Source organism: Panthera leo, chromosome C1 (genome assembly GCF_018350215.1).
Source record: "Panthera leo isolate Ple1 chromosome C1, P.leo_Ple1_pat1.1, whole genome shotgun sequence".
NCBI classification, from domain to species: domain Eukaryota; kingdom Metazoa; phylum Chordata; class Mammalia; order Carnivora; family Felidae; genus Panthera; species Panthera leo.
Genome location: NC_056686.1, coordinates 11,866,921 through 11,894,449, shown reverse-complemented (window position 1 = coordinate 11,894,449; position 27,529 = coordinate 11,866,921). Strand labels below are relative to the sequence as shown.

The window sequence follows — 27,529 nt, the reverse complement described above, 5'->3', positions numbered from 1 at the left end:
GCCTGCAGGGCCCTGGCTTCCCCCAGGCTTGGGAAACCCTGAAATGAGACACACCTCACGACCCTGCCCAGGGTCAGGGCGCCTGCTAGAGGGGCCCAGGGTGCAAAGTCTTGACCTCCTACGCACTCTCGAAGCACAGGGCTGGGACTCTCCGCAGAGGAGTGTCTCCCCTTTTGGACTAGGATCCCCACGAGGACAGGAAGCATCTCTCCCCTCTTGCTCGAGGGGAGCGGTGAATCTAAGAAAAGTACCTGGGAAAGATTCTGGACCCTGAAAGGGGCAGCCAGACCCTGCAGAAGGGCAGGAGGGGGCCTCAGCCATGCTCTCACCAACGGAACGCCAGGACCCATGGGGGCCCTTCTCTTGAAACCTAAGGGTGTGTGGGTCTTTGCCCCCCAACCCACATGCCACCCCAGGCCTACTTCTCTAACCAAGAGTGAGCTCCTCCCTGGGACTGAGCAGGGGCAGCTCCCCCAGCAGTTAAACAGGCAGGCACAGCAAGAGGTTAGGAGGCCAGGGACTGAAATGAGGACAAAGCTCTGACAAGTTTAAAACATGTATTTAAAATACAATTTATAAAATGCTTAATCTGCCGACTCAGGAGCCCGCGGTGCGGGGTGGGGTGGGGTAGGCAGCTGCCCGCTAGACCAGCAGAGCAGGACTGCAGGGGTGCGGCCCTTCCTCCCATGCCCTTCTGTTCAGACACCCCAGGGGCCCATGTGCACCCCTGGGATCACACGGCCAGAAAACAGGACCCCAGAGGTTTCCAGAGTCTCTGCTTACCAGGGAGGCTGGGGCAGCCCTGCCGGCCCATCCCTGAGCAGAGCATCCCCACATGGGGCAGAGCAGGGTATGGCTGGGCTGGACAGGGCAGGGCGGGGCAGTGGGCTCTGGAAGGGGCTGATGGTAGCAGATAGGGTGTTGCCTCCTGCCTGCAGGTGGGGAGCACCCTGATTGAGTGGGCTGAGAAGGGTTGGTCACCAGGCCCGGACCCCCAGCTCCTTTGGTTATAGGCTGACATCAGAATAGTGGCTCATGGGAAGCGGTTAGCTGGCAGGTCTGAGGCCTGGCTCACGGGGTCAGGGAGGAGCTGGGGGAAGGGGACAGTACCATGAAGGCAGATAAAGGGGCAGCAGCCTCAGGTTTCTGCCCCCCATCCCCCTGGGGTTTTCCAAGCCAAAGCCTGCAGCTTACTTTAAAAAAAAAAAAAAAAAAAAAAAAAAAAATTAAAAAAAAAAAAGCACTTAAGGAAAGTTACAGACAACTACCAAAAAAACAAAAAAACAAAACAAAAAAAAAACAAAAACAACCCACACACAAAATCCAAACTGTTCTCCCATCTCCCCTCCCGCCTCCCCCCAACACAATACAGTTCATTTTCACTTTTTTCTTTCTTTTTAAAATCTTGCCTGCCACCTCTCCATCTGGGAAGCCAAGGGTACGACCGCTGGTGGCTGGTGGCAGGCACACAGCGGGCAGAGCCGCATCTTTGGCCAGAGGGAGGTGGGAACACCCGTCCCTACTACGTCGTCAGTCCACAGACGCCCATCAGCCAGCCTTCCCATTGGCTCCCGCTAGGGGAGGGGTAGGCAAGAACAGGTGGTCCCGACGGCTGCGCATCGGCACTCCTGGCCGTGCCACCTGGCCTGCCTCTGTGCCCGTCTCCAACTGAAAGGACGGTCTCATCTTGGGCCAGAAACCACTATTACATGAGGGACGGACACTATACATCTAGAATGAGGAAACTCGGTCAGGGCAGGGGAACTACAAAGACAGCAGCCAACTTTCTCCCTTGCCCACGCCCGGAGGGAATCCCTCCTCAGAACGGCCCGTGGGCACAACCCAACGCCCTGTGGGTTCTCCATGACTGAAGTTCTGTTCAGCTCTGCTCGCGGACAATCTCCTGGCTTCTCACGGTTATAAGGCTGTGCTATGGACTAGCTGCTGCTTCAACTGGCAGTCGGCCCTTCCTAAGCGGGAGGTGCAGCGGGCTTGCTGGGCCCGGCCTACATTCCCACAGGGCAAGGCTGAGAGCCAGGTGAACCAAAGGTGGAGTGAGCCTGCAAAACCGAGCTTGCCACCTTGGCCACCACAAGCTGCCCTAATCACAAAACGTCATACCGCCCACTCCAAAACTCATCCACTGAGCGCGGAGGCCATCCGGCTGGCTGAGGGATAAGGCGCAGTGCAACGGAAGAGACCAGAAAGCCTGAGAGGACCCAGATTGTACACACACACGGCTGCTCTGGGCAGTGCCCTCTTAGCCTCTTCCACCTTAAAGGGCCAAAGCAAATCTCTAGGCTCCAGGGACAGAGGGGGAAACTGACTTCATTCCAAGCCCCCGCTCCGGAAAAATGGGTGAAGGGTCGCCTGGGTTTATGGGAAACCAGTCTGTCATCACCAATCTTTGCAATGCACAGCTTGCCTTTTCCCAAATGTGTTCAGAATGGTCTGCTCCCAAGGTAGTGATTTCACAAAGGAAATGTACCAGGAACGGTTACTGAGCTGGGGCCATCCGCAGAGACGGTGCTCACAGACCCTCCGGAGTGGGAAGATCTCTCCACCTTCCGAGCACGCTAGGCAGGAGGCGCAAAGTCCTGGAGCCACTCTCTCCTGGCTCTCCTTGTGCTAACAGCCGAACACTGAGCAAGTCTCACACCCCTTACCTCTGAGCTCGGAGTGCATCTCAGTCCCTGCTCCCTTCTAGAAGGAGCAAGCCTGGCTGGCAGGGAACCGCCCTGAGGGGTATGGGAAGGGGAAGTCTGTTCACTTTCCCTAACTCCCAGAATACTAGAGGTGGGGTTAGCACCCTCCCCCAGGCTCTCTGAGCCTGTAGAGCTAGCTCAGTCTCAGATAGGGCCAAGATGCCCCTGGGACTCAGCTGGGGGAGGGAGGTATAGGCATGGGGTGCTCATCTGTCCTGGGGGCTGCAGAGCCCTGCCCCTTTTCTGGGCGGCAGTAGGAATACAGAAGCTAAGCTCACCAAAAACCTATTGGTTAATGTTTCTAGTGAATTTCCCAGAAACATTTTTAAGTAGACTACCAAACTACCCTTTCTCAATTAAAAATTCATTAAACTGCTAAAACCCCTCCCATGCACTTTTTCTTGCAAATCAGAGATTTGTATAAACAAACAAAAAATAGGAAGGAGAAAAAAAAAAAAAAAAAAGAAAGGATATTTTCAAATGGAACTTGCTTTTAAGTGATGAAAGACATGCACTTGGGGGTGGGTGGCGGGAGTTCTCATCTGTGTTTTGAAATCCCAAAATTAATGAGCATGATAAACTGTTATTGCTGGCACTGGCTTTACCCCAAGTGGCCAAGTGGCACTGTCTGACTCTCTACTGAGTCCTTCGCGGGTCCCCCCAACCCTCCCCTAACCCCCACCCTTTCCCTTTCCATTGACTTGGGACAGCCCTTATAGACGTGCCAATCACAGTGGGAAGAGGGGGGGAAGGAGGGAGGTCACAGTGCATGGGGTTCAAGGTCACAGTGGGCGGAGCAAAGGGGATCACAGTGCAAGTAAGTCAGGTCGTTCCCTCTGCTCAAGTCCAGCTGTCTGCCACGGCAGTGCGACCCGTGGCGGACGACCCAAGAGGCGGTGACGGCGGTAGCGGCAGCATCCTTTCCTGCACGCATTTATCTGCGTTGTTTGAAGCCTTGTGACCCATCTGGACCCAAAGGCTGTCTGATCACATTATTGGGCTGCCTGCTGTCCTCGGGTTGGGAGATCCTGGTTGGCCTGGAGGAAAGAAGATCAGAGGGAGGCCTGAAAAAGGACATCAAAGAGGTCCCCAAATCTTTTTTCTTTTTTTTTTTTTTTTAACTTTTTTAACGTTTATTTATTATTGAGACAGAGCGTGAACAGGGGAGGGGCAGAGAGAGAGGGAGAGACAGAATCGGAAGCAGACCCCAGGCTCTGAGCAGTCAGCACAGAGCCCGACGCGGGGCTCGAACCCACGAACTGCGAGATCATGACTTGAGCTGAAGTCGGACGCTTAACCGACTGAGCCACCCAGGCGCCCCAAAGACGTCCCCAAATCTTAAAACTGCAGCTGGGGCAGACGCCAAAGCGGCTATCAGCCAACTCTTGCTCCCTGACCTCGCGTCTCTGACATGTGGATTCAGGGAGCCTTGTTCCAAGCTGGGAAGCCCCCATGGGTAGGTGGGGCGGGTGGTCTACATTCACCCTGAGTGCTAACAGCGCTTCTTCCCCGAATCTAGAGGGCAAGGGGAGCGCTCAAGGGCCCATCTTGTCCAGAGGCAGTGACCTCAGGCAGCTCAGCCCCCACAGAATCGTGTGGCACAGACTTGTCAGAGTATCAAGCAAAGGTGAAGCCCCCAGAGCAAGAGCTCAGTAGAGGGATCCAGCATCAGCCACTGCTGCCCTCTTGCTTCTCTCCAAATTATGAGGTTAATGGTTGACTCCTATTGACACAGAAGACTAAAAGGGAACAGACTTTTTGTATTCTGCCAAGTGAAGGCTTAGAGAAGAAAAGTCTATCAAACTAACGGAGGGATGGGAAGAAGGTGCAAGCCCCAGAACAGCTAGCCCGAGGAGGCCTCCCAAAGTCGGAAAGAGGCTATTTAAAAAAAATTTTTTTAACGTTTATTTATTTTCGAGACAGAGAGAGACAGAGCATGAACAGGGAGGGTCAGAGAGAGAGGGAGACACAGAATCTGAAACAGGCTCCAGGCTCTGAGCAGTCAGCACAGAGCCCGACGTGGGGCTCGAACTCACGGACCGCGAGATCGTGACCTGAGCTGAAGTCGGACGCCCAACCGACTGCGCAACCCAGGCGCCCCAAGAAAGAGGCTATTTTAACAAATACTGCTTTAGCTTTAGCAAGAGGTGACACGTTTACATAATGCAACCTCTAGGACTGCAAAGAAAAAAGTGCCAGGGACGAAAAAGGATTCAGAAAATCCAGAAAACGTTACAAAGGGCTATTCTGAGACCCAGAAAATAACATCTAAGCACTTCACGGGGTGCCATCCACTGTGCGAGGTGAGGTTCTCAGAACGCCACGCTCATTTACTTGTACAACGAGTTGACGGGGCAGGTACTGTGTCATCCCATTTCCCCCATACGTTAGGCTATGAGGGGACAGAGAGGTCAGGCAGCCCTAAGTGGAAGGAAATGGTAGATTCTGACCCAAAGTCCATGCCTTTAACCTCCATGCGACACTGCCCCCCCCCCCCCCCCCCCCCGGTGCCTGCAGAGGCAGCCCGCCAGCAAACCACAGCCTCAAAGCTTGCGGTCGTGAGCCAACGCAGCAGACACTGAACTTGCCCACCAGGCCAGGGCCGGCAGCTGGAGCCGCCCTGGTTCCAGCCCCCTCTCTGCCTGCTTCTCATTCCTCCATGTGCAGCCAGGCCGCCCTCCCTTCTCCCCTGTAAGGTGGTCGGGCAGAGTGGTCGACGGTCAGCCCTGCCAGCTACACTCACCTGTCGAGGATGGGCTTCTCCTGTTCCTCCTCGGGGCTGGCACTGCCCAGGATCCGCTTCCGGGCCTCGGCGTACTCTGCCTCCCGCTGTGCTAGGGACTTGACAGGAAGGGCTGGCCTGCTGGTGGAGTTGGGGCTGCTGACCACACCGTTGCTGGTGGGCCTCTTGAGGATGCGGATCTGTGGAGGGGGCCCCGTGGGAAGGCTATCGTCCTGAATCACAATGGGCACTTTGGGAGGAGATTTGGATTTCCTGCTGACAAAGAGCAAACAGAGCTTCACAAGTCCTACCCCTGACTTCGGGGGCCCCAGCCACGTGCCTCAACCACCCCCATCACCTTCCCCTCCCTCCTCCTAATTCTACCCGTTGTTCTCTGGCCTCGGACCAGACAGCAGAACTCTCACTCCCGGGTGTCTCAGAAGAGCAACCTTGCCACAAGCTCGCGTCGTCCTCAGGCCTGCTCCTCAGACCTCACCCCAGGCAAACGGGGCGGGAGCACCATCTCATTCTGGGACTTCTACACCCGGGTTCACAGTCGCACCAACCACTGTTTGCCCCTGTGGCAAAACATTTCGTGCCCGGAGTCCAACGAGGTCAGTTAAAATCCCGACTTCCCTACACACAGAGCAGAGTGTGACAGGCTAGAGTAGCAGGAGCCCTTAGCTTAGGGCTCAGCGAAGTGTTCGCTCCAGCCGCAGCCTTCCACACGCGCCCACACCAGTCGAACCCTACAAAGGAGCCCTCTCCACCGTCCCTGCCTGGCATCAGGATAGGATTTACCAAACTGCCTCAGCCTTCTGGTAAGCGACCTGTGCCTCCCAGAGACCAGCTACGCCAGACAACGGGGTCATCTCTCCAGAAGAGGTTCTGAGCAGAGACGGCTCCCTCACCCGGGCTCTCGGTGCCCTGGACGCGGCGGGGCTGGGGTGAAGGGCGATCCTAGAGACAGCGCGTCACACTGCTCAGAGCAGAAGCACGTCCAAGGCTGCTGGGTGTGCACGTCAGGCAACGAGTCCACAAGGAGAGGTGGAAAACACCACAGGAGAGGGAAAGAAACAAAAGCCACAAGAGAAAAAAGGGATCCGGGCAGGAGTGACCACTTCTCAGTAGCCACAAAGACCCTCCCCAGAGCAGCCAACTAGCTTCTCTTCAGAACCAAACAGCCTGCAGGGGGCCTGTTTTCAGAGCCGCGGTTGTCAGGAGGGGAAGGGGCTGGTGAACTCAGCTGCCGCCAGGGGAGGTCCCGGGGGGGGGGGGGGGGGGGGGGGGGGGGGACAGGAACAGTGTGGCAAGGGGACTGTAACCAGACTTCAGTGCAGCTGCTGAGACGAGCAGACAGACAAGGAGCCAGCAATCTGACCAAAGAGGCAGGAAGCCAGGAAACTAGCAGGCAGGCAGGGCATCCCGGCGTCCCCTGGGGAATGATAAGTCCAGAGAGGTCCTCTCCTCCTCCTCCCTGTCGCTAGTCCCTGTGGGAAGCCAACAGGTTACCTAAGCCCAAAGTCAGACTGCTGAGGTCAATTTCACCTGCTCTGAAACCCACCTTCTCCCCTGTCGGGGGGTGGGGGTGGGGGTGGGGTATCCTTAAAAAGTCTTCGAGAATTTCTGAGCATCTTTTCTTCCAGAATACCCCCACAATGCCCTTAGCCACCACGTCACAGAGGGCCCACAGAAATCATCTGCCCAATCTCGTTATGTCACAGAGAAAGAAACTGGTGTCCAGAGGGCAAAACAACTTGTCCCAAACCTCAGAGCAACTGGAACACAGCCAGGCCTAAAACCTAAGTTTTCTGACTTACCACCTCCCCACTTTCTACCAGACCACCTCACACAGGGTACCCACGAAGTCAGAAGGCAGATGCGACACTCCAGCCTTACTCTCAAAGCCTCAAACCACCATGTCCTTGAGGGACACGCTCAGAAGCCTGCCCGGGAGCCTGCCCTGCTAAACCTGATGGCCACCTGGACAATACCACTGACTGCCCAGCTCTCACACGGCAGAGCATGAGCCCTCAGACCAGACAGCAGCCTTACCTCTCCTTTTGTGTGATCTTCAGTTTTTTTTCCAACCGTCTGTCTATTTCCTAGAGGAAAAAAATGTATATAAAAAGTGGAAAAAAATCTCTCTTAGATAAAAACTTATGTCTTTATTTTCAGAGCTAAGGATGGTGTCCTCTGACCAGGGACATTACTGTTTCCTTTGAGGTAACGGATGCAGACCTCCCTTTACTAGACTCTGGGGCTCGGGAACGGACTCCCTGAGGGTTCATCTCCCTCCATCCCCATGGCCACGGTGATAGTTCTAGACCTCATCATGCAGCTGGGTTCTTTGTATAGCTCCCAACTAGTCTCCTAGCCTCCAATCTGTCCTTCACAGAGCCACTCAAATCAACTTTGTAAACACAAATCTGGTTGTTTCCCCATTAAAACCCCCTAGACTGCTTGTCAGATCAAGTCCAAGTTCCTAAGCACGCCTCACCCACACCTTCCTTTATCTTCTGTTCCTGTTTTACATCACTGTGAAACTGAGCTGTTACTAAGCCCCAGAACCCCGCACGCTGATCCACCTTCCCTTTGCCAACTTCCATTTCTCCTGCGACACCCAGCCTGATGTCTGCCTCTCCTTGGTCAAGTCTTCTCCGGTCCCGTGCAGTTAATCACCTGCTTCTCAGACATAAGCTCTCCCTCTTCTACATTCCTTCATAATCACATGTATCACAAATGAATAGCCTTCCCCCCCCACCCCCCACCCCCCCGTATGGACTTGAACTCTGTGACTAGCACCTAGCCAAAGGCCCAGAACAAAACAGAAGTCTCACATCTGGGACACTGGACAGCAGTGAGCCCTCGGGGCCAGGAACTCTGATGCCTCCACGCCCTCATGCACAAGGGTCTGTACACTGGACAGGGGAGCTGTGCACAGAGCAAGCGCCAAACCTTCAGGCCCCTTGGCTGTCCCACTGCTTTTTCTTACAAACATCCCACTCAGCTGTCCTCAGTGAGGACAACACCGTTCAGCTACTGAAGAAGGAAAAAACCGTATGAAACAATTAGGTTCTCTCTCTGAAAAAAAGACTTATAATCAGAGTGGTTCTCAACCAGGGGTGGTTCTCCCCACCACAAGACAATTTAGCAATGTCTGGAGACGCATCCCCCCCACCCCCAATACTAGAGGGGACGTGCTACTGGCACCCAGTGGGTAGATAGAGTCCAGGATGCCATGCTGCTAAAATGGCACAATGCACAGAACAGCTCCCACAGCAAAAAACTGCCCAGCCCCAAATGTCAGTGGTGCTGAGGTTGAGAATCTTGACTTATAGGGTATACAGGATTTTCAAAGTTGTTGTTAACTTGCAAAACGTTAACTGCCTTAACTGTCAGTGAAGTCTCTGAAATGCACTGAGATCCACCCCAGGGCCCAGTGTGCAGCCAGTTTCCAGGAATGTTCCCCATGTCCTGAAAAGGGCTATATTCTACAGTTGATGGGTACGGTTCAAGCTAGTTAACTATAATGTTCAGAACTTCTAAATTCTTGCTGATTTGCTACATGTATCGACTCCGGAAAAAAAATCAAAGATTATCTTCTAGTAACTTGTCCCATTTGTTATTATGAAATGATCCTTTGCTTTAAAATCTATTATTTAAACTCATAAACATGGAGAACAAACTGAGGGTTACGGGAGGGGGGATGGGCTAAATGGGTAAGGGGCACTAAGGAATCAATCTACTCCTGAAATCATAGTTGCACTATATGCTAACTAATTTGGATGTAAATTTTAAAAAATTAAAAATAAAATTAAAAATAAAAGATAAATTTTTAAAAATCCATTATTTAATATTAATAAAGCCATGCCAAGTTTTCTTTTGGTTAGTATTCCCTGGAACGTTTCCCTATTTTCCTTCTCATCTTTCCACGCTCTTACTTTTGTCTCCTTCTTATAAACACTGTGAAGCTGGACTAACCATACAAAGCCAGATTTCAATCCAGTTTGACACTGACGTTCATTCTGATAGGTGCTGAGCTGTGTTTATATGTTTTTGCTTTTATGACATACCCCAAATGTATTAAGGCAAGCACAACGGACTGCATTCTGAGGATCCCCTCAACTCCCTGGAGGGGCTAGGAAGCCACTAGATGGAAAACTCACTTAAGCTTAGAACCCAGGCTGGCACTCAACAACTCTAATGACTGAATGGAAAAGGGACACGGAGATTGGGAGAACAGCCTGGATGTTTCCTGTGAACTAACAGACACGCAAAGAGAATCCATGCCCACAGCATAGTCTGTGTCAGAATTAATTGTTCTAATTTTTTTTTTTTTTTAATGAATACCAGTGTTATAACCTGAGTAGATACTATGTCTCACATTAGTCTGATGTCTATTACCATTTAAGGACTTTTCAAGGCCTTCTTCAAGTAACTCACAGTTTTAAAACTGCACAGTGTTATCGTTTTGCTCCAATCTGAAAATGACACTCCCTACTCAAGTGTCTCCATCAAAAATGCAAGGTTTAACATCTGTGGGATTTAGAGGCCTTCAAACAAGGTCAGAACCAAATGCCTCCACAGTCCAGGCAGCAGAGCCTTGGCTTACAGGGCCAGAGCAAGACCAAACTCAAGATTTTCATGGGAAAGCTCTACATTTTTAAACTTTATTACATGAACTCTCACTTTCATATTACGATGAGGGCCAAGTAAGGCATATAGGCAAAGGAGCCTAACACAGGAGTCTTTTTTTTTTTTTTTTTTTTTTTTTTTAATTTTTTTTTTAACGTTTATTTATTTTTGAGACAGAGAGAGACAGAGCATGAATGGGGGAGGGTCAGAGAGAGAGAGGGAGACACAGAATCTGAAACAGGCTCCGGGTTCTGAGCTGTCAGCACAGAGCCCGACGCGGGGCTCGAACCCACGGACCGCGAGATCATGACCTGAGCCGAAGTCGGCCGCCTAACCGACTGAGCCACCCAGGCGCCCCTTTTTTTTTTTTTTTTTTTTTTTTTAACTGTGGTAAAATGAATACACATTACTTTAGTTGAATCTGAGAGGTCCCATCCAGGAGACTCTCAGGAAAACAAACTGCTTCCTTTTTTTCCGTACGGCCTCCGGGAAGACAGAATCTGCCCATGCCCAGCAAATGGAGCCTGGGTAGAGAAAAGCCCTTCAAGAGGGCATTATGTATGGACCATGTATGAGTAAATGGGCCTCTGTCCCCAAATTAGAATGTAACCAGCATCCCTGGCATATAATACAAGCTACTGGCTTTAGAAATAATGACCGATGTCTGGGGCGCCTGGTTGGCTCAGTCGGTTGGGCATCCGACTTCGGCTCAGGTTACGATCTCACTATTTGTGAGTTCGAGCCCCGCCTGGGGCTCTGTGCGGACAGCTCGGAGCCTGGAGCCTGCTTCGGAGTCTGTGTCTCCCTCTCTCTCTGCCCTTCCCCTGCTCGTGCTCTGTCTCTGTCTCAAAAATAAATAAAAACATTAAAAAAAATTTAGAAATAATGACCTATGTCAATATAATACTTTAGGATTGTCAAGACACTTCCCCCAAACACTCATTTTCGGTCACACATCCCTGGTTTGATGGACAAAAGAGCTTTTATCCTGCTCTGTCAGATGAAGGTGATGTGGCTCAGGGAGGTTAAGTTAACATACTCAACGTCACAAAGTAGTAAATCGTAGAGGCAGCCCAACACCTAAGGCCTTTCGGGGCCCTGCCTGATGCTGCTACAACCCCACAAGCGCTTGAATCCCTGGAGATGGTAAAGCCATCGGATGCTGGTCTTCTCTTCCTCATCTCCCCTGAATTCCACACTGCTCTCTGGGACTCCAATAACTAACACTCCCTTCAAGCTCCATCACATCAGGCAGGATGGCTTATCAGAGCTGAGGACGAATTCTTCCATCGGATTAGAGAATGGGATATAAATCCCAACAGCTTCGGTAGAAAGCTGATCCTGACTACGTCCAGATGGCCAGCTGGACACCAGTGTGCCCAGAGCTGGCCCGCTAAGAGGGAGTGCCCTGCCCGCAAACGGAGAGGGCACTGCAACTCCCTCTGGAGTCTATCCAGGCATCATGAGTCAGTCCATTCTCTTTTTGGACAAGGCCTTGCAAGGGATCTGCTCTCAGTCTCGTGCTCTGAAGAGCTGCACCAAGCCAAAACTTTCCTACCGGGTGCGCTGCAAGGAGAATGCTTGTCTTCTCCAAAGATGCAACAGCCCAGTGGAATTCAAGGGCCCCAGGATGCTGTGTGAGGAAGCATCTGGATGTGGACCCAACAAGAAACCTTATCATCTAAGGGCACCTTCTCTTTTCATGAGGATGAACAGAACTCTGGCCCAAAGTCAAGGCTTCTGTGTTAGAGGCTCAACCTCCACAGGTAGTGAAAGAAACCCATACATAAGCTCATCACTCTATGACTTCTCGGAGCCATGAGGGGTCACCAGGACACAGGCAAGTGTTAGAGCATAAGCATATCAGAGGTAAGGTGCTAAGAAAAGCTTGATTTCCCATGACTTTTCCTGGCTATTTTTTGCCAAGTAGCACTGAGTAGACTCCAGAAGACAATGTGCTGTGTTCTGATGGTGGGGCGGGGGGTGGAGGGGGGGTGGTAAGGGGTCTCCTCTTTGGGTCAAAATCCTAAGCAAAAGGTCTGCTGTCGCAGGGGCACCTGGATGGCTCAGTCGGTTAAGTGCCTGACTCTTGATCTCGGCTCATGACCATGAGGTCACGATCTCACGGTTTGTGGGATTGAGCCCTGCGTCGGACTCTGTGCTGGCAGCATGGAACTTGCTTGGGATTCTCTCTCCCTCTCTCAAAATAAATAAATGTGAAAAAACAAACAAAAAACAAAAATGGTTTGCTATTACTAAACACAGGTATCACTTGCCCTGTGGGGCTACATCTCTACTAAAATGAGGTAAACCCTTCTCGGTCCGAGAGAACAAGCAAAACCAGAAGGAAAGGAGTGGAGGCAGGAGGTCGTGAAGAACCACAGTGGGGAGCAAGGTAGTTGTGGACAGCACTGGTCCTTTGTGGGAGGCAAAGGAGAGGCCGCGGCCACAGGTGAATGAATCAGACACAACACCTGCAAATTCGACTCCCCTGAGGGAAAAAGCACAGCCTCAATGGCTGCTGATGCCCTTAACCTTGGAACGCTTACACTTGTGAGCCCCCTCACCCCCAGAAAGCTGGGGAACAGAGGCATGTGAAGGGAAGAGCAGAGAAGGGACACCTCAGCCTAATCTGTTACGCAGCCACCTCTTTCCAAAGGAACAAAGGAGACACGAGGATAGGGATGAATGTGCAAGGGGAGGCGGGTTACAATGACAGATTCCCTGCTGTGGCACTAAGAGGGGAATGAGAAGGGAAAAAAAGGAAGGTGAGAAGGGGAGCGAAGTGGAAGAAAGGCAAAGGAGAGAAATAAACAGGCTACTCTGGGCCTTGGGGCAAATTACAGCAAGTTCAAGTTCATCATCATCACAGCCATACTCTCAGACCTGAATATTCAAGAAACAGACTTTATCAGTTTACCTACGGGTGATGGATGAAGCCCTGGGGGACTGATTCAAACTAGCCAAACTTGGGGTGCTTGGGTGGCTCAGTGGGTTGAGCGTCTGACTGTTGATTTCTGCTCAGGTCATGATCCCAGGGTCATGAGATCCAGCTCCACAACGGGCTCTGTGCTTAAGATTCTCTCTCTCTCCGGGCACCTGGGTGGCTCAGTCAGCTAAGTATCCGACTTTGGCTCAGGCCATGATCTCACGGTTTTTGGGTCTGAACCCCACATCAGGCTCACTGCTTTCAGTGCAGAGCCCGCTTCGGATCCTCTGTACCCCTCTCTGCCCCTCCCCTGCTTGAGCGCACACTCTCCCCAAAATAAATGAAAACAAACTAGCCAAACTCACAATAGACAGCAAACAAACCCAAATCCTCTGCTACACTGTGTCCCGCCCTTGCTGGTGCCTGACCTCCTGCTGTCCACTCCCAGCCTCCCCCCAACTCAGTGCCAAAGACGCTGATTACCCTGCTCCTCCACCGCACCCCCTCCTCTGATAACCAGAATCCTTGCTCACCAGTGCGACGAACACAACTTCTAAGAATTCAAGAAACCTTGTATTAAATGGAGGTTCCTGGCCCTGAGTTAGGAAATAACCTCTTTTTATCACCCAAAGTTACTATTTAAGTGACTTTTCTCAGATGATTTGCTTCTCTTTGTCAGTTTCCATTTCAGAGGATGACATTTTCTGATTTTCTCCTCAGGCTCTCTGTGAACCACTGTGTCCCACAGGCTTGTCTGGTCGTGTCCCGCTGTCCCAAATTGGGGAGCACACGTCCACAGACACTGGGGGAAATCTAAGAAGAGACTGAGCCCTGGGTACAGGGTTTCTCTCAGAACTGGAGCCTGACAGATCCTGACGAACATAATGACACCGTTTCAGCAAAACGCAGAGAAGATGCTGGGAAGAAGGCAGGCCTCATCCCAACATGTGTGGCCCCGAACTCCCAGCACGGACGACAGTGCCAGGCTGGGCCTGGTCTCCGGAAGTCTTGGGCAGGACCTCAGCACCCACTCCCCTGGCTACAGGGCCTTCTGTGTGCCCAGCAAGGCACCTGTGTCTCCCAGATCACGCGTCTGGATGGGATTCTGCCTATTCCTGGGAGAGCCTCAATTTCACTTAGGAGGGAAGCACAAGAATTCAGTTACAGACAGCAAAACCTGGTTTAACACTATCAGATAAAACGGGGTGTACTTTTGGAGCACACCGCTGGCCATTTCAAGTCCAGGCGTGCGATCCACACACTTTTCCAAACCACCTTCACACCAACTCTGTTAACTCTCTGTCTCAGCCCCTGCCTTGTTTCTCTACGTCAGTGCTGTGGCAGTGGACAGTGCTTCATCTACTGACCCTGGCCAACCCAGGGAGAGAAGCCCCCAATGTCTTACCACTCCAGGTTTGATTCTACAGCGATGTTTCATTCAGGAACATAGTTAGGTTCAAAACACTAACTCAACTCCTGGGCAAACATGATTGATTAAGTCAAAAAAAAAAAAAAAAAAAAAAGCTTTTTGCTGGTTGGCTCAGCCAGTGGGGCATGCGACTCTTATCTTGGGGTTGTAGGTTTGAGCCTCAAGTTGGGTGCAGAGATTACTCAAAAGTAAAATCTTGAGAAAAAAAAGTAAAATCTTGAAAAAGGCAGAGTTCAGAAGTTGAGAGACAAGACATCCGGGCCATGACTTCATCAGTTGCCCTTTTTTAATACAGACAGGTTAGTCTGTTTGAAGGAACACAGAACACTCCTCCCTTCTCTGCTACTCCCACAGCAAGGAAAACATTCCACGTTAAATGGGTCACTGTGGGGGCACAGGATAGTTTTAAAATGCCCTCCCTAAGGAAGTCTACACTTTGTTAATGTATCTCAAAAGCCATTGTCCTTTTGCTTCACTGTGACAAAAAAAAAAGAAAAAGAAAAAGAAAAAAGTTGGAGGCAAGCATTTTGTGGCAAATTGACTGTAAGGTAGGAGACGTGCCAGATGCTGGATGCCCAGAGATAAGGCAACCTCTGCTGAAGAGGAGAGCCCAGCCAGGAGGGAGAAGACTGGTAGGGAACCACAGTCGCTGTGGTAGCTGTACAGACAGCATTGTGGAAAGAGAAATGGGGAGGTGGTGAACCTGTTAGGAGTCAGAGAAAATGGCAGAGACCTAAAGAACAGACTTTCAAGAAAAAGAGAGAGGCATAGAAACACTGGGGAGAAAGAGGATGAAAACATGAATAGAGGGAAAGGAAAATGCGAAAAAAAGGGACCCCAAATAAGAGATAACTTCAACTGAAATCCATTGGATATTACTTGAGCTGCATTCAGCAAAGGTCTTTATTAGCTGGTATCCATGCAACTTTTGAAAAGCTGCTGCAGAAAGCCAGCTACACCTTCCAGGACCAGCAAGGTACAAATTTGAAGAAACCAGGGGCTCCAGAAAACCATGAAGGGCTTGGAGGGGTGGGGAGGATATGCTGTAGAGACAAGACAATTCTCACTTGCTTGGAAGGGAAGCCACTTCCCACTTTCCTTCCCAAGTTCCCGAGGCTTTCAGGAGCTCTCCGCACCTGCCCAGGAAGAGGAAATACTTTGGGCACATTTTCCAGCCACGCCGCCCAGTCCAGTGGCCACTGCCACACGTGGCTGGTGAGCGCTTCACACGTGGTCAGTCCCAACTGAGATGTGCTGTAAATGCCGAATGCACAGCAGACTTCCCAGACTTATGACAAAAAAAAAAAAAAAAAAAAAAAAAAAAAGGTGTAAAACAGCTCATTAACATATTTTCAATATTGATTATGTGCTGACCGTGATACTATTTGGGGTATGCTGCATTCCATTTAAGATATTCAGGGGCGCCTGGGTGGCTCAGTTGGTTGAGCGTCCGACTTCAGGTCGTGAACTTGCAGTTTCTGGGTTCGAGCACCAGGGCAGGCTCTGTGTCTCCCTCTCTCTCTGCCCCTCCCCTGCTCGTGCTCTGTCTCTCTCTCTCTCAGAAATAAAATAAACATTAAAAATTTTTTAATTTAAATATTCAAATTACTGAATTTGAGCCAGAGTGCCTGGCTGACTTAGTTGGTAGAGCATGCGAGTCTTGATCTCAGGGTTGTGAGTTCAAGACCTATGCTGGGTGTATAGAGATTACTTAAATAAATAAAACTTAAAAAAATATTAAAATCCACTCCACCTGTTTCCTTATACTTTTTAAATGTGGCTTTGGGGAAGTTTTAAATCACACGTGTGGCTAACATGGGACTTCGCTTAGACAACACTGCTTGAGATACAGTCTTAGAATAAGATGTATCTGTTATACATTTAATATTTCAGCAACTAGCTGGGGCGCCTGGGTGGCTCAGTCCATTGAGCGTCTGACTTCGGCTCAGGTCAGGATCTCTCAGTTTGTGAGTTTGAGTCCCGCGTCGGGCTCTGTGCTGACAGCTCAGAGCCTGGAGCCTGCTTCGGATTCTGTGTCTCCCTCTCTCTGCCCCTTCCCCGCTCATATTCTGTCTCTCTGTCTCTCAAAAATGAATAAACGTTAAAAAAAAAAAAATTCAGCAACTAGCAACTGAGCACCTTAGGGACCGAAGAGGCAAGGGGCATGCCGTTTACTGATGTAAACGCCACATATCCTACTGTGGCGGGTCCTGTCATTTTGGTGTGCCAGCAACCAGCACTCGCCCAGTGCCCAACGTTCAGCCCAGGCCCTGCTCTAAGTGACACTCACAACTTCATCAATCTTGCTCTCTACACCACCCCCCCATCCTGCTGAAACTTGCCGGAGTCACCAATGACCTCAACGGTCAATTCCACACCTTCACTTCACTCAGCCTCTCAGCAGCGTCCAACACTGCTCGCTGCTCCCTCCTCAAAGTACTGTCCATCCCAGCCTGCCGGTCCCCTCCCAGCTCCCTGGTAGCTCCTCTCATGCCCACAGTTAACGTCCCCTGTACAGGACAGGCTCCTCCTCCTGTCCAGGCCCCCGAGGTTGGAGAGTCTGCACCTCCCCTCCTCCGTGACTCCGCTGGCTGATTTGGCAACGGCACCTGGTTCCACGGCCTTCCACACATCAGTGGGTGTATGGCTGCCGACTCACCACCCCCACTCTGATTTCACAAGGGACCTAAACTCCCCAGGCCCCAAACCAAACCCTTGACTTCATTCACTCCCCCAAGCCTGCTCCTCCCACACTCCCTCTCCTCACCCCGCTTCAGAAACCCCAGTCTTCTGGCAGCTCTGATGTCTCTTTCATCCCCCACGTTGGTTCTACTTGCAAAACAGATCCCGAATTTTCCCAACGCTTCCGCTACTGTGACCTCCCTGGTCCAAATTACCACAGCCCTTGAAAGGACAGCTGAAATGGCACCTTCAGTCTGTGTTCCCACTCTTGCCCTTACGGTTTATTTTACACGTAACAACCAGAATGAATAATCCTTTTGAAAACCAAGTCAGCCTCTGCTCAAAACCCTCACATGGCTTCCTGTTTCAAGGTAATACCCACCACAGCCTACTAGCCTCTACGGGATCCGGCTCCCTGCTACCTCTGGGCCACGCTGTTCCTCAAATAAAACAAGCATGCTCCAGCCTCAGGACCTTTGCACTTGCCGTTCCCTCTACCTGGAATGCATTTCCACCAGCTTCTTCTGCACACTTGCTTTCTCACCCCCTTCAGGTCTCTCTGCCTATCTTTACTGAGGCCTCCTCTGACCTTCCCCCCCCTGCACTCCCCACACACAATGGCACCTCTGCCAGTCACTTTCTACATTCTTTATCTCTCTTATTTTTCTTCATTGGGTGCGTATATAAAAACATTATTGTTTATTGTCCATTTTTCTCCACTAGAAAGCAAGTTTTAGGAGAAGAAAGTTCTTTCACTACAGTTGTCCATAGCTCCTAAAACAGTACCCAACACATGAATTATGAACCATCCTGTGAAACAGGGATTTTAGAGATATAGCCCCATTTTGGGGTGCCTGGGTGGCTCAGTAGTCAGTTAAGTGTCTGGGTTCAGCTCAGGTCATGATCTTGCGGTGAGTTCGAGCCCCGCATCAGGCTCTGCGGTCTCAGCTTGGAGCCTGCTTTGGATCCTCTGTCCCCCTCTCTCTTCCCCTCCCTTGCTTGCACCCCCTCTTTCAAAAGTAAACATTAGGGGCGCCTGGGTGGCGCAGTCGGTTAAGCGTCCGACTTCAGCCAGGTCACGATCTCACGGTCCGTGAGTTCGAGCCCCGCGTCAGGCTCTGGGCTGATGGCTCGGGGCCTGGAGCCTGTTTCCGATTCTGTGTCTCCCTCTCTCTCTGTCCCTCCCCCGTTCATGCTCTGTCTCTCTCTGTCCCAAAAATAAATAAACGTTGAAAAAAAAAAAAAAAAAAAAAAAAGTAAACATTAAAAGAGGGGTGCCTGGGTGGCTCAGTCGGTTAAGTGTCCGACTTCAGGTCATGATCTCACGGTGAGTTCGAGCCCCACGTCAGGCTCTGTGCTGACAGCTCAGAGACTGGAGCCTGCTTCAGATCCTGTGTCTCCCTCTCTCTCTGCCCCTCCCCCACTTGTTCTCTGTCTCAAAAATAAGTAAAATGTTAAAAAAAATTTGTTTAAAAACATTAAAAGAGAGAGAAAGATAGCCCCATTTTACAAATGATTTACAAACCAATTCTGAGAGGTTACGTACTTTGACCATGGTTCCACAACAGTACAGAGGGGAGCCAGAATCTGAACTGGGTCTATCTGGGTCTGAACACAGCAACACTACCTGTGTTCCCAGTAAGAGCTGAGGCTGTCACACGCATTTGTCAGCAGTAGTGGTGGTGGCAGCACACTCCAAGCACCTGCTGCAGGTGTGTGTAAGGAAGCCTCTGGCCCTCCCTTCACCACCTCACCCTCACCATAATCCATGGGACATACAACAGCCATGCTGCATGCTCAGGGTTAAATGACTTGCCTAAGGCCACTCGACTTGTAAGTGACAAAACTGAATCCTAAACCTCAAGAGGAAGAAGCAAAAACGTTCAGGAGTGGCTAGCGGGTGGCCACAGGAACTACGAAGGTAGGATAAAGGCAGACAGGGAATATCACCCTGCCTAATCTGCACCCCAGGCCAGGCCAGTGCAAGCTGAGGGCTTCTAAGGAAGGGCTACAGCAGTGGCAGACCACAACCAAGTCCAGACCTTAAGTCTGCGAAGAAGTCCCCTAAAAGAAACAATTCTTCAGTACAGAACAAGTCTGGTGATATAGACGTATCCCAGGATGGAGGGCCTCAGAAGCTGAGAACTGCAATCTTGAGACACTGTTTCCTTCTGCTTCCAGTGCCTCTTCAAAGAGTCTCCATGGGGGAGGGAATCCATACAACCCTTTAGCTTAAAAGCGCAGAACGGGCAGGAGGGGGAGTAGGGCGGCGAGCCCTGTCCCTGGAATAAAATAATGGGTAGAATCTAACGGGGCTCCCCTTTCTCTACGCTCGTTATTGCCTTTCCCTTACAATTCAAAGAAAACTGTGTATTAGTTCTCAGGGGGAGCAAGAAAGAGACCTCTCAGCCAGTCTTAGGAACCTGCCACTCTAACCAGGCAGAGACTCTACTGGAGTGGCTGGGGAATGCCCTCATGCTCACGACCACCGTACTCGCTACTCCAACATCCACCTGTGTGCTCCATTTAACCCTCACTGCCAGGCAAGGAGGATTTTATTAGCCCCAGGTGACAAAAGAGGAAAAGAAGTTGAGAGAAAGGTAGGCAGTGATCTGCCCAAAACCAGACCTGGCACCTCAAGAGTCAGCCTAGCCTTCGGACTTCTGTTACTGCCATGGATGGAGGAAATGGGTCACTAACTGGCAGAAGTGACCTGCTCTTTCCTCCTTTTATAAAGACAGCAAGGCTCCTCTCCCAGGAGGAAATACAATGCATTTGGACACTGGAGGATGGAACAAAGTCATTCTTACCTCCTCCCTACACCACCAGGAAGTTTCATCCAAAGGCCCAAGGGCCCTGTCATCAAAGGCTACTTAGAATCATGGCACTAAGCAGGGGCAGCAAACACAATGCCTCCAGGTCGAGCCAATAAAGTAAGCAGGAAGGATCACAACAGGTCGCACAATACATAAAGTGGGGACTACAGAGGACAGGAGAACCACCAAGGCCCAGGGAAAAGCATTCAAATTCAATATGTAAACAAAGCGTGCACCCCCCGAAAGTACATAGGCTGAATACCCAAGAGCCGCCAGTCTGCAACTACAGATACAGGGATCCTTAAGATAGCAAGCAGAGTGGTTAAATCTTTCAAGAGATGTGAGCAAAAGATATTTATATTATGTCTTTTCACTTGGCCAGATGTTATTTCCCAATTATGATCAAGATTTCAACGAGCATGTCATTTGCAGTCACTGTTTTTAGTGTTACATCGACAGCAGGGGTGCCTTCCTGGCTCAGTCAGTGGAGCATGTGCCTCTTAATCTTGGGGTCAGGAGTTTGAGACCCACATTGGGTGTGGAGGCTACTTAGAATTTTAGGGGCACCTGGGTGGCTCAGTCGGCTGAGTGTCTGACTTCAGCTCAGGTCATGATGTCGTGGCTTGCGGGTTCAAGCCCCGCATTGGGCTCGATGCTGTCGACACACAGCCTGCTTTGGATCCCCTGTCCCACCCCTTCTTTCTGCCCCTTGCCCGCTTGCACTCTCTCAAAAATAAATAAATCTTTAAAAATAAAATTAAAGTTAAAAAAGTTTTGTTTTGTTTTAAATTTAAAACAACAACTGACAGCAACTGTGTCCTTTTGGCTCTTGGGAACCAAATTCAAGTTTCTCAGAGGCAAGAAATTTATCAACTCATCATCAGACTACAGAGGCAGAAGGCCAATCCCAGGTGAAACAAATAACAATACTTCAAAGGAACTAGCAACTAAACATCCTAAAGCAGTTAACTGGTTAATTATCTGCTGAAAAGCAAAGGTAAACAAACAGTCCAAAAAGGTCCCTAAGAGTGTGGGCTCAGGATGCCAGTGGCTGAGCTGAGACCGACCAAGTGATTTCCTCTCCAGGACACTAGGAATAAAAACACCTACGCATCACCAGGTCACGGAGACTGACTGGGATAATGAATGTGAAAATGCGCTCCGCAAAGCCTGTAGTGAGCCCTTAAGACGCTATCTAAGAAGTCCTTCCAAAAGAGGCCAGCAGGATTTGGGAGTCTGCGCGGGCTTACGGGCGGAGCCCACTCACCAGTGAGATGTGCAACTGGGTGGCAAAAACAGCACTGAGAGCTGGAGGGTCACAAATGCTCGTATTGGGCCAAGAATATGCCAAATGCCAGAGCATAAGGGCTGGGAATTTGGCTCTCAAGGTCCAGGAAGAGTGAGGACAACCTTGACCTCTCCAGACTCGAGTTCGAACAGCCTAAGGATCACAACCCTGAAGAATGCAATTTCAACCGTACATATTATTCCTTTTAGGAAGGAATGACTGTAATTTCCTGTGTTCATTTTATAAGGGAAAGAGTTTTGGGTGCAGGGAGGGGATGACTTACTGGGAGGGACATCTTGAAATGTCTTAACCTCAGGGATGAGATTTTTTATCTACATAAAGACTGAGGTCAGGATTTGTTGCTAATTTCTGCGGTGGTGGGTTTTCACCTCTATCTTCCCATCAAACATCCTGCATGGAGCTGAACGTTACAGAGAAGGATGCTTGGTAGAGGCTACCAGTTAAAAACCCTTCAGCAAGAGAAATCTCTATGGTTACTATTACACACACACACACATACACACACACACACACACACACACACACACACACACACATTTCATTCTGTATTTTGGCCACAAATGTAAGTAGCTAAACTCAGTCTTCTCCTAGGAAACCAAGTCAGTAACTGTCCTGACAGAAAATTCTTTCTATTCCTGTGGGGCAAGCGTGCAGGAAAGAACACCCCACTCCTTGGTGAAGGCTTCTACCTGATACAGCCAGAAATGGACATTACCTGTGGGGAAGCCACTGCAGTGTAAAGGTGGAAACTGGAAAGAAAGATGTAGCCCCAAGAATACATCTGAGTCATCAGATCTAGACAACAGCGCCTTTTCTCTTGCAGGGATTTACCAAAAGCTTTACAGAGATACACTAAGTTCTCTCCTGTTGTAGAAGCTAAAGCAAGTAGGTCTGTGACTGCATCTCCAGCCCACAGCAACCATGGCAGCTGTCTCAGACACCTAGAGCATGCTGGGAACAGGCCCCCCAAGCAGCCTCAATGAAAGGAGCAGAGGGGTTACTCGTGAAAAGTGCATGACGGTTTCTTTGAAACCATAACGAAACAGACCTGTTTCCAGAATCACAAGGACAGACTGCTCAGCATGATCATGTCTCAACCGGCCAAATGCTTTATAGAAGGCTGCTCTGAGCAAATCACAATCCTTAAGACCCAATCTTCCCAGAAAGAACTGGAACAGCTTAGAAATGGCTCCTTCAGGGGCGCCTGGGTGGCTCAGTCAGTTGGGCGGCCGACTTCGGCTCAGGTCACGATCTCGCGGTCCATGAGTTTGAGCCCCGCGTCAGGCTCTGTGCTGACCGCTCAGAGCCGGTAGCCTGTTTCGGATTCTGTGTCTCCCTCTCTCTCTGACCCTCCCCCGTTCATGCTCTGTCTGTCTCTGTCTCAAAAATAAATAAACGTTAAAAAAAAAAAATTAAAAAAAAAAAAAAAGAAATGGCTCCTTCACAGGCATGGGACACCTGGATTTGTACTTTCCAATACCACAAATCTTAAATGCCTTCTTTACTATAAGGACAAAGAAATCAGTACCAGGTAGCCCCGAAATAACTGTTATCTGCCCACTACCCACAGCTATGGTAAATATTCCATAATGACAGCAGTTACAGGAAATGCTAAGGACCCCAAAGTAAGGTGCAAGCCATATGCTCCAGGAGGGAGAATGGCCTCTTCTCTAAAGAATAAGAAGTAAATCAGGCAGCTCTTTCTTCTGCCCATGGGTCCTGTCCCCATGCTTTAATAAAATCACCTTTTTGCGTGCACATGCACACGCGCGCACGCCCACACACACACACACACACACACACACACACGCACGAAGTAAATCAAAGTTCTTATCTCTTCAATTAAAATCTATGCCAGGGATGCCTGGATGGCTCGGTTGGTTAAACATCCGACTGTTGACTTGGGCTCAAGTCATGATCTTCTGGTTCGTGGGAACAAGCCCCATGTTAGGCTCTGTGCTGACTGCATGGGGCCTGATTGGGATTCTCTCTCCCCCTCTGTCTTTACCCCTCCCCCATGCGAGCGCTCACACGCACGCTCTGTCTCAAAATAAGTAAATAAACAAATATGCCACTACTCTGCTTTAAAAAAAAAAAATTGCCTTCAAAGCTCTCTTGTGCTGTAAGGACAAAGTCCAAGCTCCCCAGAACCAAATACAACGAGGCCCTTCCCCATCTGGCCCCTGCATACCTCTCTGGCCTCGTCTCTTTCCATTCAGCCCTGCCAAACCCTTACCCCACAGCCAGAAGGAAGTATTTGTAGCTCTCCCAATGCGGCACATTCTTCTCTTGCTGCCTATACACATCCACATTGGTCCTACGCTCTACCCACCCCTCCCAGACTTTCTACGGCTTAATTCAAGTAGTCTGAAACATCACCTTCTTTCTACAAGACTGTCTCTGATCCCAGCTATCGTACCCCATCTATGCCTCTTCTAAAGAAAAGCGCTGCTTTACCCATCTGACTCCTCCACTGGCCTGTGCCCAGTGCCTGATACACAGTAGGTATTTGGAGTTTACTGACACTTTCTTACAGGCTTATATGGCATCCAGCATTGCTGATGGGGTAATGTTTAGAGGTTCAGTGAGGGTAGAAAGTAAACATAAATTTGAATTCTTAGTCCAGAAGAGGGACTAGTCGTCCTTTAACTTAAGATACATTTTCTTCCAATTAGTTACATGACTTGCCTTTGGCAAAGGACAAAAGGCAACTTTGAGATGCAAAGAAATCAGAGAGGCTGCCAAAGCATTACAGCTACCAGTCCAATTCCATTTATGTACCATCTGCCTTCCCCTAGGATCAGGTTAGCCCATTACCAACAAGATGGACAAGGTTATGCCTTTTTTTGTTTGTTTTTTTTTCCCCTAAACATGTGAATATATAAAGCTTCAAAGTGTCAGAAACTGAGCAAACTGTTGATCTGATTTTTTTTTTTTGGCGCACAAAAAAAAATTTTCCAATTACAAAATGCTCTATTTGTCCCTTGAGATGTGCTTAAAACAAAGGACAGAATTTAGAGTTTGAATCAAAATTAACTCAATTTACATTTTCATTTCTCCCAAAGGCAGTATATTTTTAAAGAAGCATTTCCTTAGTGGGATGTAAGTTATATTCCTTGAATTGTCCTTTGATTGGCAATGTGACTCTTTGGGAGGAAACAGGAAAGGAATAGTTCTATATCAAGTCAGTGTTCACCACATTAACTAAAAGCAAAAGGCAGCCAATTTACAGAAAATTTGGAGTATTTCTCAATTTGGAGTCTTCCCCAGAATGACACAATAGGACTCAATATTGAGTATTTTGAAAATATGCAAGAAAAAAACGATCTCAGATGTACTGACACGTAAGAAATTCCAGGGGCACCTAGGTGGTTCAGTCGGTTAAGCATCTGACTCTTGATTTCGGCTCAGGTCATGACCTCACGATGAGATTGAGCCCTGCAGTGGGCTCTGTGATGATAGCAGGAGCCTGCCTGGGATTCTCTCTCTCTCTCTGCCTGTCCTCCACCCCCAACACAGGCAGGTGCGGTCTCTCTCAAAATAAATAAACATTAAAAAACAAAACAAAACCTCCAGTATGACATCAACATTTTTTTGTGGTGCCGAGGGCAGGGATCACCCAAAAGCCTCTATTTTGAAGGATCAGAACTACCTCCAGATAATATAAAGATTGCATGTTCACTTAAAAAAACTGTCAACCCCCATTTACTAGCCTTCTCACCATCCAGATTGTTTTTTTGGAAGGGTGAGTGCGTAACACTCATTACCAAGTTTCAGTTGTTAGAAAGGATCACTTGAATGTTAGAAAGGATAACTTTTACATATGCAACTGGCTACATGTGAAAGACATGTACAGTCAGTTGGTTTCCCAGTGACGTGGACACAGCACATCATCCCATCTCTGGCACCCTTCCTTCAAAGGTGCACATTTACAAAACCGTTTGTGAAATTCAAAGAGGGAATCAAATTCAAGAAAGCCTTCAAATATAAGCCGAAAGCAAACATATGAAAAAATAAAGGTAATGTCCAACTCCCAAGTCTTCCACAGGTCCCAGGAAGGGAGACAGCAAAATGCTACAGAATGAACTCTGCCTTGGGAGTCAGATAGGCTTTGGTGTCAAAACCCAGCTCCCTACTTACTATCCGTGCGACCTTGAGCAAGACAGGTTATTCTCTCAACTTCAGTTTCCTTGGTTATAAAAGGGCAATAACTACAGATTATTTCAGTGGTTCAGTTACATAAAAGATATAGAAGGAACCTGCATTTTGCTCCTATGTCAACAAGGCAAGGTTTGGGTTCCATCTCTGTACCGGGCACTTCTAAAGGGTTTTACTAACATATAGTCAAAAGAGTAGTGGACAAACATCAGAAAGATCTAAGTTAAATCCTACATCCCTGGGGTTCATTCAGCTGTAAAATGTGGGACTGGGCTAGCTGATCCTTATCTGTTCTGAAAAACACAAGTAATCCACAGATTTCTGAATCCTGCATTGATTTTTGTTTTTATTTTCTTAACATGAAAAACTCACGCCTCTTGTAAACAGGTCAGAAAAAACAAAGAAATGTCAAGATGCTCAAGACACTTATCATTTGAGCCACATTCAAATTACAGGCCAGGCTTTTTTTTTTTTTTTTTTGCAGGAGGGTGTACATGAAGGATGTCTGAATGCTGCACTCATATTAGTGGTAGGTAATAAATGCCTGTACCCGGAAATTTTGCATTCTATAGGACAAAGTCACTGCTACACACACTGTCCAGCACATAGAGACACTCAAAAAATGTTTGCTGAATAAACACTCAGACGACACCTGTTGCTCTCTATAAAATCTTTCAATCGCTCTCCTTACTCAAGTCAAAATCCAAGAAAGATGGTCAGCACATAAGAACTGTATCAAATACCTTCTGAACGAACTAATCCTTCAAGTTCTTAATTGTGCTAAGCGGAAAAACATAAACACCATGAAAGAAATGCTGAACCACGGGAAAAGACTACGAGCGAAGCCAAGTTTCAACATTCCCGCAGAGATACCCTCTGCAGCCGGGTCAATTTCTCCGCCTCTTCCAGCTCTGATGAGCACCCTCAAAGGCGCTTGGGGGAAAATAAATAAATAAAGAAAAACAAAACTCCTGTTCTACCCTAGTACACTCAGCTCTCCGCGTCCCACTCCCAACACATAAACCTTGAAGGTGGAGGTCACTTGAGCCAACACTGAACAGACACGAACGCCGGGAGGCCAAAAGGCTATCTCCGCATCTTCCCAAGGGTCACCACTGAACCACAAACTCTGAAAAGACCCAAATTAATCACAAACCTAAGAGGATTGGCTCCGGCTGTTTCAGCTTGGGATAAACTATTTCCCTACAGCTTCTAGAGTCAAACAAAAACTCCAAAAGCAAAGTCGAAGGGTCCATTTCCCCCCTCCTCTCCCAGGAATGCGGCTACTTTACAAATCGCACCCCTCCCCCTTCCCCCCACCGCCCCCCCCCCCGAACCCGGGCAAGTACTCTCCAAGACCTTCGCCCCGGGCCCAGATCGCTGGGTGGGTCCCCGGGGAGAGGGGCTGCCCACCGGGCTTTCGGTTGTTCTGGCGGGGTCCCCGGGAGACCCGCCTGCAACGGGCTCTCAGAGTAAAACTGAAAGAGAAAAAAAAAAACCCAGACTCGCCCACCGTGGCGGAAGGCGCAAAGCAATGGGGGATTTTAGCACAGAGTGGAGGGGACCAGAGACGACTCAATTTCCCCGCCTGCCCTCCGCTGCTCTTCTCCGGAGCCCGGCACGCCGTCCCGGTCAGCGCAGCCCCCCCCCCCCCCCCCGGTGTGTCGCTCCTCATCAGAGCACATGAACTTTAAAATGGTGACTCGGGAGGGGGGGGTGGGCGGCGACAGGAGAGGAAGGGCCAGAGAGTCCCGGGAAGAGCTAGCGGGCGCGGGGGCCACGCAAAGAGGCCCTGGATGGCGGGTGGGGCGCCCCGGGTGACGCACACGTCGGGGGGGGATGTAGGGAAGCGCACCCGGCGAAGGTGGAGGGAGAAATGGAACGCGGCCCCTTTAAGAGGCCTTCACGGCGCTCAAGGACCGGGGGCCTCTCCTCCACGCCCGGCCCGGCGTGTGGGGCCCTTCCTTGGGGAGAACCATCCCCAGGCCCGCTCCCCGGAGGCTTCCCTCACGCCAGGTCCCGCCCGGCCCTGCCCCGCGGCGGCGGCTCCTCCTTACCCCGCTGTCTGCCGCCTCCTCCCAGCTCTCAGCGACCTCCTCATCTTCCATCTTACTCGCCGCTCTCCCTCCTCCCCCACCCCC

At 49.8% G+C, this 27,529-nt stretch overlaps 1 protein-coding gene and 1 long non-coding RNA gene across 3 annotated transcripts; one reads left to right on the top strand and one right to left on the bottom strand.

Moving 5' to 3' along the window:
- Window positions 1-1,341: 1,341 nt before the first annotated feature.
- Window positions 1,342-27,529, bottom strand: SZRD1 (SUZ RNA binding domain containing 1). 2 transcript variants are annotated; one of them, XM_042949140.1, is made up of 4 exons: window positions 27,446-27,529; window positions 7,483-7,532; window positions 5,449-5,703; window positions 1,342-3,742 (listed from the first exon to the last, which is right to left on the bottom strand). In XM_042949140.1, exons 1-4 carry the CDS (start codon window positions 27,494-27,496, stop codon window positions 3,640-3,642), a joined length of 459 nt encoding a protein of 152 aa, XP_042805074.1. In that variant the 5' UTR covers window positions 27,497-27,529; the 3' UTR covers window positions 1,342-3,639. The 2 variants fall into 2 exon arrangements, with proteins under 2 accessions (XP_042805074.1, XP_042805075.1); XM_042949141.1 differs by having other exon boundaries at window positions 5,449-5,700.
- Window positions 3,621-7,571, top strand: LOC122226246. Its single transcript, XR_006205527.1, has 2 exons — window positions 3,621-3,790; window positions 7,269-7,571. It is a non-coding gene; the product is annotated as an uncharacterized LOC122226246 (long non-coding RNA).

What these genes read in the sequence shown, in the direction of transcription:
- SZRD1 (XM_042949140.1), bottom strand. Translation starts at nt 27,496, where the DNA reads ATGGAAGATGAGGAGGTCGCTGAGAGCTGGGAGGAGGCGGCAGACAGC. An exon ending in AGGAGGCGGCAGACAGCGGG is followed by an intron (nt 7,533 to 27,445) that starts GTAAGGAGGAGC and finishes TTTTTCCTCTAG; the next exon opens with GAAATAGACAGACGGTTGGA. An exon ending in AAGATCACACAAAAGGAGAG is followed by an intron (nt 5,704 to 7,482) that starts GTAAGGCTGCTG and finishes GCTCTTTGTCAG; the next exon opens with CAGGAAATCCAAATCTCCTC.